This window comes from Eutrigla gurnardus, assembly GCF_963514095.1.
Source record: "Eutrigla gurnardus genome assembly, chromosome: 2".
In the NCBI taxonomy this organism is placed as follows: Eukaryota; Metazoa; Chordata; class Actinopteri; order Perciformes; family Triglidae; genus Eutrigla; species Eutrigla gurnardus.
This window is the reverse complement of record NC_139916.1, coordinates 20,606,184-20,633,014: the sequence shown is the minus strand read 5'-3', so window position 1 is coordinate 20,633,014 and position 26,831 is coordinate 20,606,184. Positions and strand designations below refer to the sequence as shown.

At 44.2% G+C, this 26,831-nt stretch overlaps 1 protein-coding gene across 6 annotated transcripts; it reads right to left on the bottom strand.

The window, feature by feature from the left end:
- Positions 1-37: 37 nt before the first annotated feature.
- On the bottom strand, positions 38-23,652 carry wnk2 (WNK lysine deficient protein kinase 2). 6 transcript variants are annotated; one of them, XM_084033930.1, is made up of 28 exons: positions 22,203-23,652; positions 18,188-18,360; positions 17,657-17,877; positions 17,169-17,326; positions 16,278-16,366; positions 15,851-16,070; positions 13,180-13,441; positions 12,643-12,947; positions 11,089-11,211; positions 10,643-10,675; positions 9,757-10,164; positions 8,970-9,572; positions 8,549-8,586; positions 8,301-8,463; positions 8,103-8,219; positions 7,846-8,016; positions 7,642-7,684; positions 7,380-7,538; positions 6,379-7,250; positions 5,676-5,733; positions 5,505-5,569; positions 4,803-5,392; positions 4,462-4,694; positions 4,084-4,308; positions 3,835-3,933; positions 3,106-3,150; positions 2,701-3,011; positions 38-2,462 (listed from the first exon to the last, which is right to left on the bottom strand). In XM_084033930.1, the coding sequence occupies exons 1-28, from the start codon at positions 22,890-22,892 to the stop codon at positions 2,163-2,165; spliced, it is 6,774 nt and encodes a 2,257-aa protein (XP_083890056.1). In that variant the 5' UTR covers positions 22,893-23,652; the 3' UTR covers positions 38-2,162. The 6 variants fall into 6 exon arrangements, with proteins under 6 accessions (XP_083890056.1, XP_083890057.1, XP_083890058.1 ...); XM_084033931.1 differs by having other exon boundaries at positions 3,859-3,933; positions 22,203-23,651; XM_084033932.1 differs by lacking the exon at positions 3,835-3,933 and having other exon boundaries at positions 22,203-23,648.
- Positions 23,653-26,831: the final 3,179 nt, after the last annotated feature.

Below are 26,831 nucleotides of genomic sequence, written 5' to 3'. Positions count from 1 at the left end.
TAGATTTAAGGTTCATGAAACAAGTATGTGACTAGAATTGTATGATGTCAAGCAAAAATGAATTTATTATTCTGTCTTCAAGTATGTACAGCTTTTGTGAAAGAGTACCGATCTGCTGAGGTCAGGACATGGCAGGGGAAACAGGTGATACTGCAGGCAAAAGGAACCATACACCTAGCTTTCATTGCAAGCATCAAAGAGACCAAGTACAGGAATAATTGTAAAGCACAAAGAAAATAGCAGCAAAGGAGTTCTCAGGAAAAAGAGAAGTAATCTATTTGTCATCATGGAAGAAATTCTGTCAACTATTTAGTTTAAATCCAAATAAAAACTTTTGCAAACATGGAAGGTTTTTAATGTGGCACTCAGCCAATTTTATACAATACTATATTCAGTTGACAAATCAGCAGTACTGAGTCCTTTTTTCTGTTATATAATGTCCACTGGGCTTCTGGAAAGAGCTTTCAGAAAGATGAAAAATAATGCTGAAAATGCAAGAGGCTATTGAGTTGCATTATGAGAAATATAGGTTCCAGCATTTCTGGAGCTTGACCCCATACTCCGAATCATTTACCCCTACCTGTCGACTACATAGCTTTTTGCCACTGCTTTGTTTTAACCAGAATACATCAAAACACTGATGCATTTAGCCAACAACACGCCAGAGGAACATTTGCCGATAAAAGTTATACAGGAGAAGGAAGTAGTAAGCTTTGAAAGTGTTTGTTTTCAGGCAGCACAAATAACTGATAGTGTGATAGCGTAACATATGTTGGGGATCTTTGAATTAAGTCAGCCATAATACATATGATTAGCAGTATAAGCCAGATGATCTTGTGAGGCCAACATCGAATAAACATATTTTAGAAAACCTTTGCATACAAATCACATGTCAAACTGTTGTGGCTTTTCAGTAATTCACATTCTTCGTGTGCCTCTAACATCATCATATCATCAACATTCATCAAACGACAAACCACACAGTAATCTCTTAAAAACCACAAAGGCAACCATATGTAAAGCTACAGACTGCATTAGTAAGAGGTATGCTATGATTATGACTTTGACTCTATGCCGAGTCCTTCATCCCTCCTTGTTGTGTAGTTTTATTGTCAATTTCTCCTAATACCATCTTCCTGTAACTCACCACATCAACCTGTGCACATTCAGAATATGTATGTATTCATGCAGGCGGTGGAGCAGGTGGCAGAGCAATGCCACAGGAAATTACTTCAGTGAACAAGAGTTTGTTTTACAATACGTGATATTTTATGGACTGCATCATGACCAGATTATAGTGTCTGATTATGTTTTGTTGCAAAATCAAATACGTGTCAATCGACATTTATTGTCCAAATCACATAATTTACCTTTGTCGGTGAAAGCATTTCGAATATCTAGTGTCTGCTTTGAATCTAAAGGCTTTTCTTCATAAAACTGAAACTGCAATTCAAGGCACTCTCGCAGGTGTTTTTTCACCTGAAGATAAAATTCAAGTTCATTCAAATCTCTTAAGGATATTTCAAGCGCTTGTGCTGGAAGCATTTCATCGATGACAAAATGAAACCTATCCTTGGACTGAGAGAGTGGAGTAAAGCAACTGGTCCTCGTGACGAGGATGTCAAGTCTTCACAGTGACGGCATGATGGTTGCTAATAAGGTGTTGCATTAAGACACATATCCGCAGCACCGCAGCATTATCTAATGTTAACTGTACAAACACTGGAGCTATGTACAGACAAACGGAGTCAATCTATATACACACGGCATCTTATATATAGGGGTGAGCAACATAAACTATTTATATGAATGTACCATGAACCAACGGTACATTATCTACATTCAATGAGTGGCATGGTACATTTTTAAGCAATACCAAAAATCTGCTCTTTTAAGCCTGATTGGGCCAATTATACATATTTTAATGTACAACTACGATGACACTGCACTCAAGGGTTGTTTACTGTAATATGGACATGAGGTATGTTGATGCAAATTCAAAGGAATAAACAAAAAACTCATACAAAATAATGGAGACGAGTATGTACATATGATTAAATACATGCTGGTTAAATATATACAGTATATGCACATAAGATTGACTATACCTATAATGATATTCCTTTTTGGTAACGGAGTTGGAAGACACAATGCTACTCAGGTTAGAGAGTCCTGGCTTTGGGGTCGGGCGGCTGATATGAAGGAGCTGGAATGGGGCTGGTGGCGTCCTGGGTCGAGGTCACAGGAGGAAAGGCAAAGACTCCTGAAGGATGGGGGAAGAGCCATCCAGGCCACTGGCTAATGGAGAGAGGTGAGGACGAGGCCCTGAATGGAGCAGGAGAGTGTTGTGGATAAACGGGATGCGGCCCTGTGGAGGGGCTGGTCATCGTTGTTAACCTGGGGCTATCAGACCATGACAGGGGAAGACTGCAGGCCTCTGGACCTGGAGCTGTCCATGATACCTAACAGGGTTAGATAATGGGCATTCACAGTAAAGATGAACTGCATTTGTAGAATACTATCAAGTATGTAGACAGATATAGATATATTCAATTCAGGCCTCATCATCGAAACACTTTGGAAAGTCTGCTGAACCTCTAATTCTAATGAAGATTCTTTTTAGATTTTAATAATTTTGCCTTTTTCATTTTCATTTTGTGGGTTGAACACAAACGGGCACATAACAAACATGAAACTTACATCTGAAGCCCTGGCCTGCTGTCCACGTGTCGGAGGCCCGACCTGATTCCAGAGCTGCTGCCCACTGATGCGCAGAGAGTTGGTGCGCGGCCTGTGGGTGACGATGAGAACCTCCTGGGCCCAGTCCTCCATCAGTCGCTGCAAATCTTCAGGCAGGTTGAATTCATTGGAACCCATGGATGGGCCGCGGTATGTGGCCGTCTTGTTGTTGCTGTTATTGGCCTGAGCTTGGGCCAGTCCCATCACCGGTTGATGAGGAGGAGGTGTGGCGCCGGTAGATTGATTGAAAGCCCCTGGCCCACCTCCAGACCCTGCAGAGACACCATGAGATCATGTTTATTGAGCTGATTAGACTGATGTAACAGAATGTGATAATATGAAGCTTGAGACTGTAATTCTACATACTGCTTCCACGCTCTTTGCCGAGACACAGTCGCTTCAGTGTTGACCCTATGAGACAAAAGAAACTTTATACGAATGTTTATCGGCATCAAAAATGGTCAAAAATAGGATGCAGTGCAAAACAAAGCTGCCACGAAACAAAGTACCAAACTAAAACCAATCAGGCAATCAGTTCCCAATTTATAAGCAAAATCATGCAAGTCGTCCAGGTGACAGCCATCATAGTGCAGTGTTAGATAGACAGAGAGAGTAATGTTATAGCAGATCATGTGGCATGCAGAAATCCATTGCCTAGTAATACATGTTACACAAATGTGCATGTTATAAAGTGGATAAATAGCACAAGCATCAATAGGAGACACTTGAAGTGTGTGATAATGCCCATTAATATTAAAATGAACCTTGATTATTCAAACCTCAAGCTTGTGAATCACTGGTCTAGTATTGATAAATATAAACAATTCTTGGTGTAAATGAATGTTATGTTAAAAATCTTAATTTTGAATTAAATTGTACACTTCAGGGGTTTGAATAAGCAAAATAGTTCTGTGCAAGCAGAAATACAAGCTAAAGCCAAGTGATAAGGACAAGGTGAAATGTAAGAAAACCCAGCAGTGTTGCAGAATAAAACAGAAAAAAGGTATCATTGAGCTAAAAGTAGATAAATAGATAATAATAATAATAATGGGAAACAAAGAAATGAAGCTATGCGGGAAGAGAAGAGGTACAAACAGATAGACAAAGACACAGGCCCACTGAGAAATCTAGCTCGTGGCTTGCTACTCGATTTATAGGTCACTCTCTCAGACGTTTGAGGGTAATTAGACCAGCCTGTAGAGGGGTATAATGACAGAGGGGAGAAGACACCAGGGTAAGAAGAGCACACATTAAAAGCTTATTAAATAAAACACCACAGACATGTGTTAGTATACGTGGAAAGAATGTTTGGCTGCTGCTCTGTCGTGTGCTGTGCGTGGTCACCTTGTGGGGCTTGTGTGCCGGTGCCGTCTCCGTGTACTCCGGCGTAAATGTTATCAGAAGACAAAGAGCCCTTGAGGGAACAGGGCTGCTGAGTCTGCACAGGCTCTGAGGTCGAGCTGGGAAGGTGGCTGGTGCATGAGCGAGCCCTGCTGTGAGTGGGGAAAGACCCTTTGGCTGGAGAGCCATTTAAATTCACTGTGGGCTCACCTGTTCCTGTAGCAGCACCTGCACACACACACACACACACACACACACACACACACACACACACACACACACACACACACACACACACACACACACACACACAAGCATTAGAGTGGTATTGCTGCAAATATTCAACCTACAATGCTGACAATTCTAAAACAGATTACTCACTGGATCTGCTGGAATCACTAGTTTTGGTTGTGACATTTCTAAATTGTTGAACCAGAGGACTGAGAAGTTTGCCTGGCTTCAGTCTGTGCTTGCTGGACCTCTTCCTACGGCCGGCGTGCGGTGCAACGTGTGAGAGACCCAGGCCAGTAGGAGGCGCTTTGCCAAGTCGGCGATACAGCAGCTCCACTTCCCGCCGCTGATGGGCCTGCAGCTCAGAGATCTCTCTCAGATGTCTGAGGGGATGCAGGCAGGAATATCCTGGTCATTGACAAGCTAAATGAGAGGTATTTGCACGTGAAGACACTCAATGAGGCCAAAAGCAAACCCCAGGACGTACTTACTTCTCCCTCAGTCTCTGTAGTTCCCTCTTCACGTCCGAGTCCTCCATTTCCGAGTCATTATCGCTGCTGCCATAGGCCGAGCCGTGCACGCCTGCATGTCTACTTGGCGAGTCAGAGCTCTGCACGCTGCTGCTGCGTCCTGACCGGCGGAGGAAGGCCACTGCCCTCTTCATGAGGTCGCTCCCTCTGCGCTCGGAGCGAGTGTGTTGAGACGGCGTGGCGGGAGCCAGCTTTGCAGGGCTGCTCTCGGCCCCAGAGTCCGAGGAGAGGAACCGAGCATGGACTGTGACGTCCACGGCGACAGAGTTCGAGGTCAAGGCGTGAGGCAGGGAGCCCCGCTTGGCCACGGATGGAGGCGTGTCAAGGTAGAAATCAGGCGGGGCAGAGTAGCGGCTGCAACGCGTCCTCTGTGTAATGTCATCTTCAGTGCTAACCACAGAGAAACGACCGATTGTGGTGGATGCAGTCATGGCCTCGACCTGGACGTGGTCCTCGCTGTATCCACCAGGGTGCGCCGGTGAAGCAGCACTGCTCCAGCTTCTCTGCTTCACATCTCGTCTGTTGGCCACTTCAGGAGGAACAGAGATGATCTGGCAACAGCAAAGAACAGACACAGGGCATCATGTCATGCTGCTGTAACCGCAGTTGAACTAATCGGAAAGACAATTGTACTTCCATGTGAGGAAAGTCTCCCTTCCATACCTTAAATCGACCTCTTGTTCCAGAGCAGGAAGCAGAGTGAGGAACGTGTCTTCTCGACAGGGAAGCTGCAAAAAATCCGGTAACAATGAACACAGTTGCACTGCAGTGATCGACAAACTGTAGAAAACTGCAGAATACAATGTTGGATTGATGAGTGTGTGCTGTACATACCACACACGGCTGAGTCGCTCAGTGTGCTCAAACTATCCATTCTCTCTGGAATTTGAGGCTAATAGAGGCGACATGATGAGAGATGAAACAGACAGAGCCATTAGAAAACTACAATACAAACCATCTGTCACTGTCCTATTATAGAAGTGTTAATATAGAGAGGATATTTAGATGATGTCTATCGGAATATTTATCATCAGATCTTACTGTAGCTTGTGTAAGATTAGTCTTTTTGTCCTTTAATTACATTTGGAATGCTAATGTTAATTTTAAAATGCTGCAATATAGTTTTCAATGTATGCCAAAATATGTTCATTTTCCAACTCCCAAATTAGTTGACCTTTTAATACAAAGACTTACATTTGACAACAACAAAATCAGAATAATTAACATTTCCTGAAGCTGTCTAAGAGTTTTTTAACGCCAGTAATGTCTGTTAGTAAAAATAAAGCATCTAATTTTTCCATAAATGTAATCTAAATGAACATAATTCACATTATTTCATTTATACATACATAACTAACTACAAGGTCAATTTACAGTAGGTGCTGTTCTGTAGCTAAATATTAATACTAAATACTAAATGGACCTTGTGGTGAAATGATTTTGTTTAGTTAACTTTCAACTGTATGTGAATATGCTGTAGCTGTAACTGATGAAAGTGATTCATATCGATTCAGAAGCTACTGATTATTGTTCTTACCAGCTGTTCTCCTGCCCTGTAACGTCCCTCCCCCATCGGCCCTGGCGTGCTGTTTCCTGACCCTCCAGTGGCGCTGTCGGGACCAGGAGGAGACTGAATGTACTCGGTGCCGGAGCCGGGCGTCTCTGCAGCGCTGCCTGATGGATACATGGGAGCATATTCCTGGTAGAGCAAGTTCCTTAGTTTCTCATCCAGTGTTTTTATGGTGCTGTCCACAAAGCCCCCGCGGCCCAGCCGTCCTTCGCCGTCCGACTCACCTGGCCCCGTGCCATGCTGGGATGGCGCTGGGCTCTGGGGTACTGAGGACACTTTGGTCCCTCCCACGCTGGAAAAAGGCTGGTGCAGCACCACAGGCTGCTGTGGGCGCTCGCTGCGAGCTGCAGAGGCATAGGAGACGGACAGCGGCTCTTTGGCTGAACCTGGCTCCTGGAGTGGAAGAGGAGTGAGAGGAGACCCAGCCTGTAAACCACTCACATCCAGAGACAGGGGCATGACCAGAGGGCAGCAGGGCACCTCATCAGCCATAGAAACAGGACATGTCATGTCAGACATCTGCTGAGCTGCATGAATCGGGGATATGGAGCCCAAAGGGGATCCTCGTGATTCTTCCACTGGGAACGACGTATGTGGGGATGACGGGGGCAAAGTCTGAGCTCTGGCTGGCTGGGCCTGATGAACACTGGGCAGCACAGCGCTGCCCGCTGGCTCCACCAGTGTCACTGACTGAAGCGTCGGGGGAGCAGACACAGGGGGAGACAGAGTAGCAAAGAGGAGAGGGTCCGTGTTGGACATTATCGGTGGGCTACAGAATCCATACACATCATAGGTGAAGCCTCCACTTCCACCAGACATCGTGGAGGACGACCCCTCTTCTGCAGGGGGAAACATGAAAATGAGAGAAAATTATTATTTATTTATTTTATTTTTCACCACAAGGCAGTGCTATTGTGCCGAGAAATTGTCAAATTTTGTGCTGAAATTGCTCCGTCAGACAAAGTCACCTCTGGATGCAGCCGGCCTGGCAGTGCCACTGTCAGCAGGCTGGGTGGTGGCTGAACTAGGAGACTGTGTGGCTGTGCCATCAGACGGGGTCTCCTGACTGGATGTGGGCGTCTCCTCAACGGGGCAGATTATGAACCATCTCTTTCCTGTATGAAGAACTGCAAATCAAGTGTTCAAACATTTACACCTTTTTTCTTTTTTTTCTTTACAAGCAAATGTGATGAAAATGAGACATGGAAACGTTTGGGATGATTGTTTTACCATTCTGCTGATAGACTGGCTGAGGTGCTCCAGGCTGCTGACTCTGCAGAGCGACACACAGATGGGAACTAATTCAATATGCTACTTCACATCTGTATTTGTCCATGTCTATGCATGTCTCTGTCCATGTCTAAATCTATGTATTAGCATATGCAATGTGTCTGTACAAACTACATAGTATATACTGTATGTTTATACACTTACCTCTCCTACCAGCCCATCAGATATTTGTCCTTGTTCAGGACTACAACTCAAGGCGGACACCCTTTCACCCTCCATGTCTTCATTCAACATGTCTTCGGCTTTATCCACAATGTCCTTTAACTGGTCGATGAAGATCTCCTTCTCTAAAAACAGGATGAACCCATTCTCTACCTGTCGGCACACAGTGGCAGAGATGTTGAACATCGTCATAAATATAACTGGCAAATGACAAAAACTGTGTGAAAGATTTAACTAACCATGTAAGTGGCAATTTCCTCTGGAGCATCTCCGTCTAGATCAAATTTAAATGTCACCATCTTGTGGTTGTGAGTCTCCAGCTGGCATTCGACCATTTTATCACCAGTGTTGCAAACCTGCGTGGACGGGGTTTACACTTTACAATCAGACACATCAAAATCATGAGACTTTTTGACTTCACTTTTTCCACGACTCACGTTAAGCATGCTCAGTTTGGGTTTGCTGGTCCTTTCTTGCCGGGAGCGTGTGCGGGCCGACTTGCGGTGGTGTTTCCTGGGTTTTCCATCCCCTTTCCCTCCGCTAGCCAAGCTGTCATAGCCATCACTTGTTTCCTTACCAGATGCCACATCGGAGTTGAGACTATGAAAGGAAAACATTGATTTCAGCACCTCTTGGATTATTTTAACAGAGCTGGAAGACTTGGCAATTGAAACTTGACACCCACCTGTCGTAGGCATAACTAGGTAAAGATACAGGTTTGTCCTGAGCCACATCCCAAAAACAGAAAATTGGGCAAAACAGTTAGATCTTGGTAATGGTTGTATTTTATACAGAATGGTTCATTGCAAGAATATATAACACTATATATTAATATAATATAATATATATATTAATGTTAATGTGTAGCTTTAGCATCTGACCTTAAATGTTTATTTTAGTCTCAAACAGAGAGGATGCTTTCAAGATGGGATGGAGGCATTCTTTAAAAGGCAGCCTGCGTTTTGAACATGCTCTCTGACTGACAATTAAACATCACTGATGCAGACACACGTTTCATCTCGCAAATGTACACGTTTAACAGTATGTTTATGCTAATGGTTCATCATTACACTTGAAAAAGTACAAACGTTTGGCTTTATCCCTACCTCCACACAGGGCTCTTGTTGGAGGGTGCTGGATGAAGATGTCGACTCGAGGTTTTGCTGAGTGGCGGCCTGGCTGGCACTCTCAGACACTAAGGCTGCTGTCTGGATGCCAGCAGGCTGCAGAGCTGTAGCTGGGAGCGAAGCTGCGACAGGAGCTGGGTCTGGGCCCAAACCGGGGACCGAGAGTTTGGGTTTTCCGATTGCAGACGATTTATCTGAGCTTGTCGATGAGCCTTTTGGCGATTCAAAAGAGAGACCCGAGACTGGGGCTTGAACTGGGGCTGAGACTATGGTATGCACTGCTGTTGGAACTTGTACTGGGACTGAAGTCGGGGCATTCACAAGAGTCAAAGCTGGGAATTGAGACATGACTGCAGTTGGGAGCAGTGGTTGGTTTTGTGTTGGGACAAGAGCTGGAGTTTGTGCTGGGGCTGAGATCGAGGCTGGAGCTGAAGGAGTTACAGTCAAGTCTTGGCCAGCTCCAGAAGTCTCCGTATCTACTGCGCTTCCCCAGAGAGGAGTCTGAACTGCTGACAAGACTGGATGGACAGGAGCCGAAAGTTGATGATCTCCCAAATGGTCATGTGGCGTAGTCATCTGTACCTGTAAAAGGCAACACATTTAGGGGAACTGTTCATCAATAACGTTAACTGGTTAATGATCACCTCTACATCCCAGAACGAATGCCCTGCATGCATTACGCCCACAATTTAGACACATTGCCACCTTAGTGTTACAGATTTTCCACGACCCAACCATTTACATGAAGAACTGAGCCAATATTCACCTGGACAGGCGGCTGAGCCAGTTGCTGCTCAGGGTAGGGGGCGGGGTATGGGGTGGATTGTACCTGGGAGAGATGTAAGGGATGGGTGGTATGGAAGCTACTAAGGTTTGTCTCAGAGGTGAGAGGGCTGCCCTGCTGATAGGGCACTGCAGGGGACATGGTCATGGAAAACAGTGCCATACTGGGCACGTGCTGAGGTGTGGCCATAGGGGTCTGAGGGGTGCCGAGGGGTAGAGAGGGCAAGGCAGCATGAGGGGTCAGAGGAAGGGAGGGACGGTGGGGTGAAGGTGAGTAGTGAGAGCTAGACAGAAGATGGCCACTGCTGCTGTAGGCACATGAAGGGGGAGCTGGGGGAAAGGATGAGGGCTGGAGGCCAACTATTTGAACAACAGGATATGGTGAGGGAAACTGGGAGAGAAGGGAAAATGATAAAAATAATGAACAAAGACAACCAGTCGATAGAAAAAAAAACAAAAAAAACATTCACACAGGCCCTTTATGTATGACTCCTGTCACTTATACGAACAAAGGTGGGATATTTCTGCCATATTTTCGACCTTAATTGTGTTTAAAGTGACCACAACGCACATGTGTGCTGATCTGCAGGGGCAGGAGTGTGGGAGGAGTACTGCAGTGACTGAGGACAACATCAGGTAAGATCTAGGCTGGTCAGCAGATAACGGCTAAGCAAGGGGAAACATTTGTTTTCCACAGAGCATGAATGTTGTGATGGAAAGACACACTAGTTCTGAATTAAACTGACAAAATATATATGGCCTAAAAGCTCCTCCACACTAATAAATGGCAGCTGCTGGGCAGGTAGACTTAATGCGACCCTATCATTCTGTGTGGTCTGCAGTGCATGTGCATGAAATGTCGGCTGTACCTGGGGCAGCAAAGCGGCTGGTTGGAGATGGCACTAAAGGGAAGAAAGACAAATGGGAAGGAAACATAAACCGCATGAAAAGCCACACACACACACATGCACATACATGTATGTGATGAAACATTTAAAAGAGGATGCACTTTGTATCCATGTTACACACAGATAACCTACAAATAGAGTGCTTTCAGATAGCTGGTGCCAGGAAACTGCAATTGCACATTAAAATAATTTGCATTTTTTTTAATTTACTATAACAATAACTATGACACACTTAACATTTGACAATGAATGGTAGAATTAGTCATTTTAAATGTCAAATATGAATCAAAAACGATTCATTATAAAACCTGAGTGCGCTTCAAGGGGTTAACTTCCAGACGTTTCCTCCTAATTCTGCCTTTTGTTTCTCACTACAGCTGTTGGTCTGTCGCAGATGCATGCAGTACCTGCTCCTGGCTGGGTTGGGTAGTGAGTTGTGGCTGTAGAGTGGGGACTGCAGCTGGGAAGCTCTGTGCTGTCTGTCTACTCTGGTGCACAATAGGGGCTGGTGTAGCTGGAGCGGAAACTGTCTGTCAGAAATACATAGAAGAGATCACATTTATTGGACCGTGTTTTGGGTGCAATATGGCACGGCTATGGTTGTATATTTACTGCAACAAACTAAGCTCAAGGTGAAAATGTTCACTGGGTCAAAGCAGACGTAGTCATAAGCAGGACAGGAGAGAGGGGTGTGATTTAGCAGTCGGCGAGTCCAATTAGGCAAGCTAAAATGGAAAAGGGGAGTTATAGCTTATACTCTTATAGCATTACATAGCAATACTGCTGCACACTGTGCTAGAACACCATTTTGTATGCTGCCGCACTAAAACAGAGGCCTTATCTTGTATTAGGCAGGAGGAGAGACTGGCTGTTGGGCTGCCTTTGCTACCTTCACGAAAAGGCCAGAGGAGCAAAGCAACTGGCAGAATCATGAAAGATACAGCAGGGTGCTGCTATGGCAGAAATGAGCCTACATGAAGCCTCCTTCTCTAACCTACCAGTGGGTCTGGTCTGCCTTCACTCTCATGTGCTGACAACAGCCGGTCGCTGTCCGGATTCGGGCTAGAGAAGAGTGGGACATCGAGACTCACTCGCTTGTCTCTACGCCCAACTACTGAGGAGGCAGCACCCCACAACTCCCTGTGGCCGTGCGCCGGATGATTAGCAGAGAGGGTGGGGGAACTAGTCCTGCGATTGACGATGTGATGGAGACACTGGTCGAGAAGAGTGAGATATCCACCTTCATACAAAGTCCTTGAGAGCACAGCGTGTGAGGGTGGGGACAGATGTGAAGGGGAAGTCACCAGGGTCGGTTGACCGTTTGATGATGCATGATGAAGCATGACTGGAGGTGCCAGGTGAGGAGATGTGGGTATGCCTGGCGTCGAGACGGAAGAAAACTGGACAGACGTGGGGAAAGGCTGTATTTGAGGTTTTTCCTTTGTCTTATCCCACAGGAGGAGAGACATGCAAGCCTTACAGTGGCGGTGGGGCTGGGGGATGTGTGGCACGCTCAGACAGAGCTCCGGGGACAGTTGTAAATTTGTTGGGAGGGCAGGTGAATTGGAATTACTTGCTGAGTCATGATGAGAGCGTTGATGTGGGGGCAATGGAGACGGTGGTGATGATGATGGATTCTGGGCTGAGTTAGAGGATAAGAAGTTCTCTTTGCTTTTGTTTGAAACCAGATCCCGTGGCGGACATGGACTTTTATTCATTGTCTCAGCGAGAGAGTGTGTCCTACACCGTAACATCTCAACCAGGGAGGCACTTCCACGCCTAAAACACACTGTGCTCTCAGTGATGAACAGGTTGTCATTACATACAAAGGGTTCACTGTGGTGACGCTGATCGGGTATCATTCCGAAATAGAAAAAAGAAAAATGTTATTCAAGAAAACTCAGAAAACAAATGAAGGATTTAAGAAAGCTGCCACCCAAATACGAGACGATGTCACTCACCGTTTGAGACTGATAAGGCCCCTGCTGCAGTTGTGCTGCAGGTTGATGGAAGGCCCCAGGATGCAGCTGACCTGCGGTTTGCTGGTAGACTCCCTGGTGTAATGGAGTGGACATTTGTGTGTAGTTTTCGTGAGAGGCCTGTGCTGAGGCTTGCTGGTAGGCCCCCTGCTGCAGCTGAGGCTCAACATGTGCAGGAGGACTGTAGATCTGAGCTGTGGAGATAGGCTCTGGAAGCGACTGGTAGGGGCCATCCTGCTGATTGCTCAGATCATCTAACTGCATGGTAGAACTCACTCCGCTGTCAGCTGTGATAACACGGTGAATAAAATGTTAGCACAACGATCCTCTGCAGGAAGGACAGTGAAGAAGAATCTGAGATGATGTCTCATTGCTGACTGATAGACGCTGCAGACACAAGTACCAATTTTACCATTGTAAGGCATAGTACCTCTCACCTCTGTTAATGGATCAGCAAGTTCTAACAGTGACACTGAGGCTGTATGTGAATGATGTGTGCTTTTAATTGCAGGGTCTCACATGTGGTAGACGTGACGGCCGGGATAGTGCAGATCAATGTCTGCTGCTCCACCTCTTGGTCCTCATGATCTGTCATCAATAATGCCGGTGCCTGTGGCGCACCGGGCACCTGCAGTAAGTTCGGCTGGGGCTTCTTCACGGCTGCTTCGCCATTTCCAGACGAGACAGTCCGCTCCCTCCTCCATTTGATGAGAGCCACGCGGTCCCTGATGGACTTTCCAACTATCTTCACATCACAGTCCAGGAAAAAGCCTGATTCCACCTACAGGGCACAGGCGAGATGGTCGCCGCAGTTCAGAATGAAGCGGGTTTGGAATTTGCATGTAATCAATCATACACTCAACAAAAATATAAACGCAACACTTTTGTTTTTGCTCCCATTTTTCATGAGATGGACTTAAAGATCTAAAATTCATTCCAGATACACAATATTACCATTTCTCTCAAACATTGTTCACAAATCAGTCTAAATGTGTGATAGTGAGCACTTCTGCTTTGCTGAGATAATCCATCCCACCTCACAGGTGTGCCACATCAAGATGCTGATCTGACATCATGATTAGTGCACAGGTGTGCCTTAGACTGTCCACAATAAAAGGCCACCCTGAAATGTGCATTTTTTTGCTTTATTGGGGGTCTGGGGACTCAGAACCAGTCAGTATCTGGTGTGACCACCATTTGCCTCATGCAGTGCAACACATCTTCTTCGCATAGAGGTTATCAGATTGTCAATTGTGGCCTGTGGAATGTTGGTCCACTCCTCTTCAATGGCTATGCGAAGTTGCTGGATATTAGTGGGAACTGGTACACGCTGTCGTATACGCCGGTCAAGCACATCCCAAACATGCTCAATGGGTGACATGTCCGGTGAGTATGCTGGCCATTCAAGAACTGGGACATTTTCAGCTTCCAAGAATTGTGTACAGATCCTTGCAACATGGGGCCGTGCATTATCTTGCTGAAACATGAGGTGATGTTCATGGATGTATGGCACAACAATGGGCCTCAGGATCTCATCACGGTATCTCTGTGCATTCAAAATGCCATCAATAAAATGCACCTGTGTTCTTCGTCCATAACAGATGCCTGCCCATACCATAACCCCACCACCACCATGGGCCACTCGATCCACAACATTGACATCAGCAAAGCGCTCACCCACACGACGCCACACACGCTGTCTGCCATCTGCCCTGAACAATGTAAACCGAGATTGCAGTTGAGCTTCCCTGAGACGGTTTCTGACAGTTTGTGCAGAAATTGTTTGGTTATGCAAACCAATTGTTTCAGCAGCTGTCTGAGTGGCTGGTCTCAGACGATCTTGGAGGTGAACCTGCTGGATGTGGAGGTCCTGGGCTGGTGTGGTTACACGTGGTCTGCGGTTGTGAGGCCGGTTGGATGTACTGCCATATTCTCTGAAACGCCTTTGGAGACGGCTTATGGTGGAGAAATGAACATTCAATGCACGAGCAACAGATCTGGTTGACATTCCTGCTGTCAGCATGCCAATTGCACGCTCCCTCAATGCTTGTGGCATCTGTGGCATTTTGCTGTGAGACAAAACTGCACATTTCAGAGTGGCCTTTTATTGTGGGCAGTATAAGGTACACCTGTGCACTAATCATGATGTCAGATCAGCATCTTGATGTGGCACACCTGTGAGGTGGGATGGATTATCTCAGCAAAGCAGAAGTGCTCACTATCACACATTTAGACAGATTTGTGAACAATGTTTGAGAGAAATGGTAATATTGTGTATCTGGAATGAATTTTAGATCTTTAAGTCCATCTCATGAAAAATGGGAGCAAAAACAAAAGTGTTGCATTTATATTTTTGTTGAGTGTAAAATCTACTTTCTACATTCTTCCCCTGAACACCAAACAGACGCCTTTTCATGCCATCTCATACGATTGCATGGAAGAGCAAAGATCAACTGGACAGTTGCTCTAAGTTTCAATCAATACACTACATCCTTCAAGCGTTTATTACAGACCATGACCACTAACCAACTCCCTGTTACATTACACCTAATTAAAAAGACCCACGATTGTGTTCCAAAGTAATTATTAGAGGACACTTCTATATAAAAAAACTACTTAGTGGGATTACAAAAGCCAAATCAAAAGCACCTCATTGCATTACCACCGCCACCTCATTGTGTATTATTGTGTTTATACCAAAGCCACTTGTGTTTACACCACACCACCAATCACCATCTGGTTTGTTTTTGCCATTTTACTGAAGGAGGGGCTTGTTTTACCAATGAAAGTTAACTGGGAATGTATTGTTGCCATGGTTACCTATAGCTTAATATTCCTTACACACTCAATTAGAGCTATTGTTGAAGCGTCAATGAACAGACACAGAGGGAAAATCGTAAATTAGTATTTTCAAAGGCTCAGAGAATGAAGCTTAAAACAAAGTGTAGTCCAGCCAGAAAGCCAAGGTCAAAGAGAAGAAAAGCACCCAAACCAGTCTAAAGGAAAAGGTATTAACTGTTTCCTTGGAACACCTGATTATTTTAAGACCTCTGTTTGCTACCCACTTAATACAACTATAATTATAAAGTTAACACCTAATAATGAACGAAAAAGTCAAACTCTACAACTATTGTCTGTGTATATTCATAAAAAGCAATGATTCTTTCGGTAACTTAAAATATGTATTTACCATTTCTTGGGCCACAACCTCTGGGACCTCATCCACCAAATCGAAGGCAAACTCAATGACACCCGTGTCCTTGTACTTCCCCTTCAACTTTTTGGTATCCTCAACCCACAGCTTCAGAGCAATGGAGGATTTCTTCCCGTCATCGTCTTCATTGAGCTCCACCCTCACGCCTGTATCCTCAGCGAAGAAGGCATGGTTCAGGAGGTCTTTAATGGCGTACCTGCAACAAATACACAAACACCGTGGGCTAAAGGTCACAGTGGTAGTAACCTAACCCACACAGAAACTGTGTCAGAGCCAAATACTGGCATTGACGTGACACATTAGGAACAAAAACAAATAAACACGGTGATGAGGTAAGGATCGCCCTCATACTTACAAAATGCGTCATCAGAGCCGACACTGTCAAAGATCCTGTTCCACTAACCTTTCTTCCCATTTGTGGCAGATGCATTCCCCGATTATTTCCTTAATTTCTGGGTCACTGACTTTGCTGTAGCTGGCAGGTTTCACCCCCTGCAAAACAAACCATTGACATGTATCAATTTACCAACTGACCCACTTAAAACATCAGTGCTGAGCATGTGACTGCGTACCAGAGGAAGAACGGTAATTATTGTCTGCAGTGTCACAAAACATTAAATACAGATTCTACAAAGCACATTTGCTCAACCTTAATTCAGTAGGTGATTCTATTCAGAAACACCTTTAAATACATTAAATGCTCTGACATAAAACATTTTTAAAAATGTCATCTGTTGCCATGACAGGACTGTAAAATCCCCGTCCAATCAAAAGAATCGGGCCAGAGAAAATAATTGGACGGCCTTCCTGTCTGTCAATGCTTACTTCCTGATTACACGCTCTGCTGATCTCGAGCACTCATTGCATTCTGGGGGAGCGGCTTTGAACAGGAAGTCTTTTTATGGTCGGTCTTTTTATGGTCGGCGATGCGTTCACAGTCCAAATTTTTCCAAATGACCTACTCAACCTTTAAGCCCTGGATGTTTTTAGTGTAGCCCCGGATATAATTTTAAATTTAAGCCTGGAAGATTGACAAAAAAGTGTAATGTACTGCGTGGTATTTAAATCAATAACACATCATCAGTAATTTGTCCAACACATGTAGTTTTAATAATGTGAATCTGTACAGTAACTAAAGCTGTCAGATAAATGTAGTGTAGGTTACTCAAGTCTATTCAGTTATATTTGATTATTGATAGTGAAAATAATCATTGACCTCTGTACATGTCTCCTAGCCCAACACACAGATAATTAATGTTGTTAAGAACAGCTAACAGCTTGAACATGAACTCACGCTAGTGACTTTGCGGTAGATCTGAGCAGCGTTCTGACACTCGGAGTAGGGATACTCTGAGGTGGCCATCTCTAGCATGCACATCCCAAAGGCATAGACATCCACAGCCTCATCATAGTGCTCCTCATACATCTCTGGGGCCATGAACTCTGGAGTGCCTATGAATGCAAAAGAGGGGGGTGATCAAATATAAAGTAGCATGCAGTCATCAGTGTGTCTTCCTATTTCAGTGAGATCAATACCGGTGTTAAGGTCCGAAACCCAACACAGCTGCTCACAAATTTTGTAATCGCTCAAAATTGAGAAAAAACTGACCAAACTATGGCGGACTTAAAGCGGACATTATGCTGAAAAAGTTTAAAGCAATGAATGCTTACTCCGTATCAACATGTTCTCGTATCAACTAAAAAGGAGATAATATATCTGTTGTGTTAGGAATTATTGCATGTTTCATTTGATATAAAATAGAATACTAGCTGGTGACTAACCAATAACACTTTTAGCAAAGGAGGCCCTCTTCAGTGTTGCCAGGCCCAGGTCTCCTATTTTGACCGAGCCCGTGGGACCGGTGATGAAGATGTTGTCACACTTCAGGTCTCTGTGGATGATTGGGGGAGTCCTTGTGTGGAGGAAGTGGAGGCCTTTGAGAATCTGCCTGCACCAGCTCCGAAGAACTTTAGGCTTCATCACCTTAAAACGCTTCAAATACCTGTGGGAGGACAGAAACCAGTTGTCTTTCATAAAAACTACATTTTCAGTCTCTACCGCATAGTATTAGATTAACTGTAATGGTGTTATTCACTTGGTATGAAACTTGATACACAAGATGTAGACAGAGTAATAGTCATTACTGTAAGGCTTTTTTAACTGCCTGATACAAACATCAATAAGAGATTGTGATAGGTTGAAAAGGACACATCTGAGATCAGATGAAAGGGATACCAATACATCTCAAACATAGCAGTAAAGATGGTTATTAAAAAATGTCTTTCTTCAGCATTTTTCATATTGACTCTCACGTTTTGAGTGTCCCTGAGGTCATTAGCTCTGTCACCAGGACGATACACTTCTTCCCTTTAACCGGCGATTCCCAGAAGTCATAAAACCGCACGATGTTGGGATGCTGCAGAGCCTTCAACATCTCCGCCTCCTCTTTGAACCGTTGTCTCTCAGCTTTGGATAGTTTCCGTTCCTGGGGAAAATGGAGAAAGACTGTTTTTTTTTTTTTATGATAAATAATGAATTTGAAGTTCATCAGCTCACTTTTTTTGTATCCGGGAGTTTGAGATCTGCAGCGGTCAATGATTTGTTCAGTGTCCAGATTTTGTTTGAGGGGTGGTGAAGGAGAAAGGAGGGGCGGACTCATTGACATTTTCATTTTTTTTTTTTTTTTTTTAATATCAAGTAGTAATGGAAGACAATCCCTTTTCAACCTTTCACTGCGTGACTTCAGCAGTGGAGCTCTGCTATAACTGCCTCATGTTTAGAGTGAACACAACCTTGGCATTTTGAGTGGGTAAACATGGGGGTCTGTTCTGGTCTACTCTGTTCTATAACCACTGTGTATGAAACACATGGCACTAAAGCCCCTCACGACTATGAGTAGTATCCACATTTACGGAAAAAGCAAAATCCTTATTTAATCCGGTGTTGTGACACAGAGGCAGACGCATCTGTCACGACAGATAAACAAAAGATTATCTTGCATTTTTAATCAGTAAAAAACATTTGAATTTGAATTGTTCATCTTTGGGTGTACGAGCCTGTGTGAATCCGTGTATACTGGATCAATATTTTGGCCCCTGCATTCCCTGAACTGTTGTATAAATAGTAAAACAGCTGACGGTGAACATCCTCTACATTTCTGTTTCTCTCCGTCAGCATGGCGGATACAACGCGACAGTCTCAGCCACGAATAACGCTGAACGACCTCTGGATTTTCTCTCCCTCCGTCTCAATATACGCGTTTATTGGTGGCGATGAGGGTGCATTTAGTGTCTTCATTGTCTAGGATGCGCAATTACCTACTGTACATCACATGGTATTGATTAGCATTGATTGATTGCTGGGGAATCAGATTTCATTCACAGCCCTCGGTGACCTATGCAGCGTGCAGCCTAATGCATCTTAGATTACGAGCAGCATTGTGAAGGATACGCCTCCCTGATTCATAATGCTGCTGCAGATTTAGAACGTTGCATTTTTTTTTCCTATTGTCCAGTTTTCTAGCGGGTTTACGTAGAAGATCTGAGCAGGAACTTAAAACACAGAATCTGCTACACTGAGATTTTATTTCGCACAATAATATGAGAACGTATATTATTATTTGTATCTAATTAACTGTGGAGTGCAGTCTTACTCGCTGTCCTTAGCTGAACCTTCTCTCTCTCTCTCTCTCTCTCTCTCTCTCTCTCTCTCTGTCTTGGTGCAGAGGGCTGCATCAGCAGCATTCTCTCTCTCCAGACACAGCTGTGTGGTAATGCCACGGGGTTATGAATCCTTCTATAGTATTCATTATTAAGCAATCAATCAAGACAAATAATGTGCAACAGCGAGACGTGGATCTCAAAGTGGTAAAGTCTTTTGGCATTTTACTAAATCGTGTTGTAGGATCGTCTAATTTCGGGTGAGCAACTTGCTCAGCGGATTTGAGCTGAGCATCAACGCTTTCTGCTGTCTCACTCGCAGGTCTAACACCCACACGGTACACGGACGGGAAGGGCTCACTCTTTAAGATGCACTGGCTTTTTGTGAGCGGAACACAGAAGCTCTGAAGGACAACGCCTCACCTCCGGGGACAAAATGGTTGAATCATCATTAGAGCTCCCCTGTGAACCTGCTCAGAAGCCGTAAAAACACACATTGTACACATCCACTTACTGGAGAGATCATCATGAGTCATACATGCCTTTCCTGGTACACATTTAAAAAAGTACAAGTCCTCCTGAAACTTTGATTAATAATATAAAACTTAAAAAAAAACAGTTTCTTTCCCTCTTGACAGATGGTAAGAAATATGGAGAAAAAAAAACCTTTAAGGCGCTTTAATTTGCTGAACTGACGTTAATGTTTTACTCCTACAATATGAAGTGAGTATTAACTGTGTTATTAAATTCAAGTGACAAAAGCAGCAAACCAAGACTTAAAAAGATGAAAACTGTGAGGCAATTTCACATCCAAATGAGCCTCATCACTATAGTCTATACATCAACACAACAGAGAAGTTCTGACGCTTTCCTCACTGGAACATAGCGTTAGTGTTGTCCTGTGTTGCTGCCAACAAGATAAGCACAATGTAATTGTGATTTAATTCTATGTCTGAACCTGATTGAGTTGTGCTGTGATTTGTATTCCCTCGGGCCTGACAGGGTGAACCTGGATTCTGCAAGAGTTGGAAGACAGAAAAAGCATCGGATCTGTTCCTTCTGAAGCTGCACTAAATCTATAAAATCCTTCTGCAGGGCTGCACTCGTTAAAGTCACCAGCATTATTCTCATTACGATCATTTTAAAGTAAATTCTAGGTTCATGAAATGATGTTAAGTTGCAGATTCAGCCTGAACCAGCTTGATTTTTTGGCCCCTTATAATTTGTCTAAATCCCAGGAGTACCAGCCGGTGCACTGACTAAAATAAATCTGCTTATCAAAGTTTGGTGAAAATGATTTGATGACATTAAGTAGAAGACTCGTAGTATAACTGGTTATAAACTAGGCAGTCCAATAATCATGCCTTTCCAGGAATTTGAAAAACAAAGTATTTAAAAGAAAGCATTTTATAAATTCTGTGCGATAGTAATAGTAAAGTTATGTGAATTATCCATTAAAACCGTGGTTGAACCAATTAAGATGTGTTCCTCACTCATCAGAAACTTTAAAAAGGACAAACACACTGGTTTTGTTGAAATCTAAGCCTGCACATTTGTCCACAGTCTGTTTAAAAAAACAGGTGATTGTGCATCTGTTTTATTAATACTGTATTAAGGTATAAATTCAGACAGCAGTATGAAACTTAATTTGCTGTTCTAAGAGCAGTTATTTGCTCTGGACAGAGTGTAAAAGCTTTGCATATTTTGAGCCCTGAAAGGGCAACTGCTGTCTCCAGGTCTGTCTGCGGGCTAATCTGTAAATCACATGGATGGCATCTAAACTGATCATTAGATTACCACATACACAGATTAGTGATACAGTAAGCTGTCACTGATACAAGACTGCACATTCATATTAGCCCCGTGCTAAAATTCGGACTACCTATAGTGTCCAGAGTTCCCCTGCTGACACAGTGTGTGCAGTTGAATACTCTTAAAGTACAAGAGCAGGATTACTTTGATGCAAGTCAATCATAACTCCAGAAAGTAGATGAAAAGGGGAATGCAGGTATTGTACTCATATTTTTGGGAGATGCAAAACTAAATGATGGAACTATTGTATATTGCTAAGAGAGGGAAAGCTGGTGCAATGTGAGCAAAAAAGTAAAAAGCTACATGACTGACAGCGTCTTCCTCCTCACTCTGCCCTGAAACAACACAAAACAATACTTTTCCCCAGTGAGAACAAATACTTCAATGGCAACAAATTATGGAAATCAGAATGGGGCAACGCAGTATATCACCTTGGTGCTGTAAAGCATTACAAAAAAACATAAAACAGAACTACTCTGTTCATAAAAATCCTGCCAACAAAGTGAGTAATACAAATGCCCGTAATGGCTGAGTGGTTCTTCAACTCGACCCAGCACCTGAACTGAACAAAAGGCAGGAGATAAGCATGTAATACTCCATCTTCACGCTTCACCTGTAAGGTCCCTTCATTGACAATATGCTGCCAGAGAGAAAGTGTGTTAGATATGATCTGGAGAACCTCTAGGGGGTCAGGTGATCACAAATGAACTGTACCATGTGACTATTTCAACTTCAAATCAATGAAGTTACAGTGAAATCAAACGGACAAACCAACCACAGTCCTGTTTATGTCGTCCCAGATAAAAGGCCTATCATTATCTGACTCATGTTGGACTCGAATGATCGATGAACTCACCTGCAGCTCACACCATGCCACTTCCACCCAGGTGTCGGTGTCAAGACCCTTATAGACGGTCTTGAAAGACCCTCTCCCCAGCTCAATGTCGAACTTGAGGAAGCGGCCCCCGGGTGAAGTGGACACAGCCTTCATCCCGGGCTCCTCCTCGTTCTCGTCGCTTCCTGCTTTACCTGCGGCATCCGAGGGCGCCACCTCCACCTTTGGCTCGGCTCCTCCCTTGTCTCCCTTCTCCCGGTCGGCGCTCTCGCTCTCCTTCGGCCCCGATAGCTGGCTCTCCGCGCTTGGGGTCTCCTGGCGGGCTTCCTGCAGGACCCGGGTTAAACTTCGATCGACGAAGCTGCGCAGGTCAATGTGGGGCGCCGGGCTGCTGCTGACACACTCGGACGGGTCCACTTGCTGCTGCTGCTGCAGCTGCAGCTGCTGCTGCTGCTTCTCCTCGGCGTCTGACACCCACAAACTCCGCCGAATGAACCTCTGGCGGACCAGCGCCCGGTAGTCCGTGGAGGGGTACGCGCTGGGGTCACTGGCTCCTCGCAGGGCTGCCATTTGGATGTTGACATTGTGGTCGGTGCCATTCTGATAGATAGGCCCGCGGGCATTCGCGTTGATGTCCGAGTCTAAATTGGGCACCGAGGAGAACGTGGACCCCAGTGGCGGATCTTTGCTCGACTGATCCGCCGACTCCATCCCCGGTTAGATGGTTAAGCGCTCACCGGCGACATGGTGCAGAGGGGAGGACGCTGCTGGGAGACTTCGCTGCCTACCTGCAACGCTCGCATGCAGTGACGCAGTTCGCCAGCTCAGGATGTATGGCCTTTATGTCTTGAATTTGTTTCGGACACGGAACACCCCACACAAAATGTCCAGCACGGAGGATGCGCGCATCCTCGCCGCCTCGCACTCCGCCCCCCCTTCACCACCTCCGCCGCCGCCGGTCTCACCTTTACTGCAACACAGCGCGGAGCTATTCAAGTTAAACCCGATGTCATTGCCGGTTCCCTCGACGCCGCACAAGCTCAAACTATAAACACGTAGTTGTGCTCCGCGGACGGATCGCTGGCCTACAGTGGACAGGCCGGGGTGTTGAGGCTGTGCCGCTCACTAATCCTCAAACACACCGCGAGTGCGCAGCTGCCGCCCCCCCTCCAGCATACACTCATCCACACAAATACATAGCAGGTGTTCCGGGTGGAAATGTGAATAAGTTCCGAGAAGTGCGACCTTAGCGTCTCTGCATCCTGTAACTATCCTCGCGTACTTCCCCCCCTCTGGTGTCCCGGGTCGAGCCGGATGGATGGAGGCGCTCACTGCGGCACAGTTCCCCTCCGGACGGATCTCGGCGCGTTTCGTCGCCCAGCTGATCCGACTGTTGTCTTCCTATATTTCATCTCGTTCAGGTTTTGGAGAAAACTAGACTATTTCACGGCGTAACCCACGCCCCTGGCAACAACACGCATCCAATAAGCCCGCACGCTTTTAGGCGGCACCCCTCAGCCTCCGTGACACGGGCCGCGTGGACCACACCGGTGTCCGCCCTCGTCGTGACGCGCTAAACTTCCAACGGCTGTTAAAGCCTCCCGACCAAGAGGGACGCTGCGAGGAATCATGGGCCACCGGATGAGACCTCATTTTAATAATACAGCATACTCATCCACACGGAGTCCGTGCAGGGAGCCGATGAATGGGACTATTTCAGTAGTTATGAAGAATATGAAACGCTTTCTCCAGTAATTCATCCATAATACACGATGCATACAGTGTTTTCAAGTTAGAATCATCCCAGAGCTTTATTATTGTATGAGGCGATGGTTTTTCTATCATTTTATGATATTATATATTTATTATATATTTTCTAATACAACATTATTTAGGCTACTACTGCCCCTATACTTTTTTTTTTAAATCCCTGCATTATTATTATAAAAGGGTTATAGTTGAAGATCAGTTAGACTGCAACCTTTTCTAATGCTTTTTCTTATTTATTTTATAAAAAATAGTTTGGTTATATGATATGGTATTTTATTATTGTGTCATTACTAAAGATATAAACACCCACAAAGACCTGATTAAAAGTGCAGTGTCCACCGATTCAAACTCGGGAGATATTGCAATATTTGGTTTCGATATGACATCAAATAATATTGCGAAAGAATTTCCGATATCGATACCGATACTTTTATTATTATTATTATTAAAATCGGCTTTCATGGGAGAGCAGTGTGTCAGGATTTATCAGTTAAATGCTTCATCAATAAGTTAAATCTGGAAGAACTTACCTGTCCACGTGGGTTTGTGGGCTTCATTCATTTATGTGACACTGAATAAAGCCAGTTTTTCTTTATTGTGCACGCAACATGACAACAGCAGCGGAGAAGCCAGTAGGCCTACATGTTCACCACACAGGATGTCATTTAAACAGCAGCATTGCAGTGTAGTAGTAAAAGTGTTAATATGTTTTGCAGCCTAAGGGTATCTCGGTCACCAAGCAGGCTGTGTGATGAAAGCCCTGCACCTGGGTGCAAAAGTCCGAAGCAAGCTGAATTTGAAGAGGTCTGCTGGACTACTGACAGGGAAGAGAACTCAGCCTGAAACAGAAGCCTCTAAACGGATCTGCCAGGTGTGGTATCTCTACCTAGCTCCTGCTTAACAGGGAAAAGTGTCAGGTTATGGGCGGGGAGGGTGTGACGGTCATGTTTTTTGGGAAAATATGATCATAAGTTGAAGAAAAGATGAGACTGACCACCGGACCTGGGGTGTGGAAACCATGGGACCACCAGCATATAAACTGAGGACACACAGTGTCCGTTTGGGTTTTTTACCCCGGGGTAACCCACAATGTTTGGATCCTGTATTGGCTTTTTAACATCTTTTTGGATTAAAGACTGGCTTTATTTCCTTTCATGGGACTACAATTGTGTGTGTATCTGATAGATAGTGTATCTAAAATGGACCTAGAAATAAAGTAGTTGAAGATTTTTCCGCTACAACCATTGGCGAGCCAAGCCAGGGGGAGCTCGGGCACCCACACATCCACCACTAAGGTGAGATAAAATGATTATTTTTACATGAGTAATGCTCTCCACTCCTACCAGCCCACAAGTCTCAGGTATTGCCTAAAAAACCTTTCCAAAAGAAACTAGAACCTAGAAATAAAAATGATATAACCGGAAATAAGGTATTTTAAGGAAGCATCAGTAGTCTTCAAGCCAAATAATTTATGAATGTGTGATTTATGAATGCATAAGAAGGTTAAGATCATGATATAAGAATTATATTTTATGTGGATTTGCATGTAATTTAGTATAGTAAGTGGAATGATATGAATGAGTGTTGCAAGATATATGGTAATGATGAGAATAATGCACAATATATCACAAGAAAATAATATTAACTCACTGTTTAATCAAGTAAATGGAACTGGGAAGGGAGCGTAGAGAAAGATAAAGCTGAGCTGAGGATAAATGTATGTTACTGTCTGTCATTTATGTGGTAAAAGAACTGAAAAAGTCTGAATTGGAAGATCACCGGGGCCTCTTAGGGGTGATCTGGACTAATGAAGAGTTCTGAGGCTTAGAGGCACTTTGCCTGCATTAGCTCAGGAGGTAGAGCGGGTAAGAGACAGTGGAGAACAACAAGTACACTACACCACTACGGCAGCATGAAATTAAAGGAACTGGTATCATACATTCAACAAAGAAAGTCATTTTTTGTTTTTATAGAGTCAGAGTTTCTCTGAGTCAGAGACATTTCAACACCTGGATGAACAGAACATGCTCAGTTAAATCCTTAGTACAAAAGAGCTGACGTAGCGTTTTTATGACTATGAAGTGATGAAAAATGAGCTCCTTAAATGGATTGTAAAGTCAGCTTCAGGTATTCTGAAATTCTGGGCATCAGAGATAATGACGCCAAAATTATATCTAAATGTCCATGACTAGGCTACACACCTTATCCTATAATTTCTTGAATTTTCAAGAAGTTAGTTTTTAAGCTTGAGAGCTACTTCATTTAAAATATTTTGTACGCTTGGAAAAGAAATCTGTATAAAAATCTGTATAAAAACTTTATCTGTTAAAGTGGACCTGAAGTGTCGCGTAATAAGAGAAAAGCCATTTTTAAATGAGCTTCATAGGATTTAGTGGAGTTAAATCTTTACATGGAATAAATAGTTGCTGTTTTTAACATTCTGATTTTTAACACAAAGGTCAGATATAGAGGTGAGCTGGCCATATTGTCATTAGGCTTGACACATTTATCTTGTTTGTATTTTTTTACTTTTACTGATTTGTTTTAAACCACAGAATCAGAAAATTTGGTAGTGAGGGAAACAAGACACTAAACACAAAAGGATCACACTAAAGAGTCAGTTTTACATTTCATGGGGTCAACCTTGCAGGACAAAACTGAACGATCACCAGGGAAACAGAGTTAATAATAGGAAGAAGTTGGTGGGTGTGGTCAGACCATGCAGGGTGGGTTTACGATGTGTAACCATGACCGGCCATCCGGGGTCTCATTTCCTAATGACAGACTGCAAAAATCCTACTCCTAAAAAAAGATATAAAATAAAGAAATATATATATTAAAAAGTATAGTTCTCACTGGAGGACTCAGGGTGTCTATCTG

Excerpts from the sequence above, each read along its gene's own strand:
- wnk2 (XM_084033930.1), bottom strand. The coding sequence starts at position 22,892 with ATGGAGTCGGCGGATCAGTCGAGCAAAGATCCGCCACTGGGGTCCACG. Across the intron at positions 18,361-22,202 it reads TGGCATGGTGTGAGCTGCAG|GAACGGAAACTATCCAAAGC; the intron begins GTGAGTTCATCG and ends CATTTTCCCCAG. Across the intron at positions 4,309-4,461 it reads TAGTGATTCCAGCAGATCCA|GTGCTGCTACAGGAACAGGT; the intron begins GTGAGTAATCTG and ends GTGTGTGTGCAG.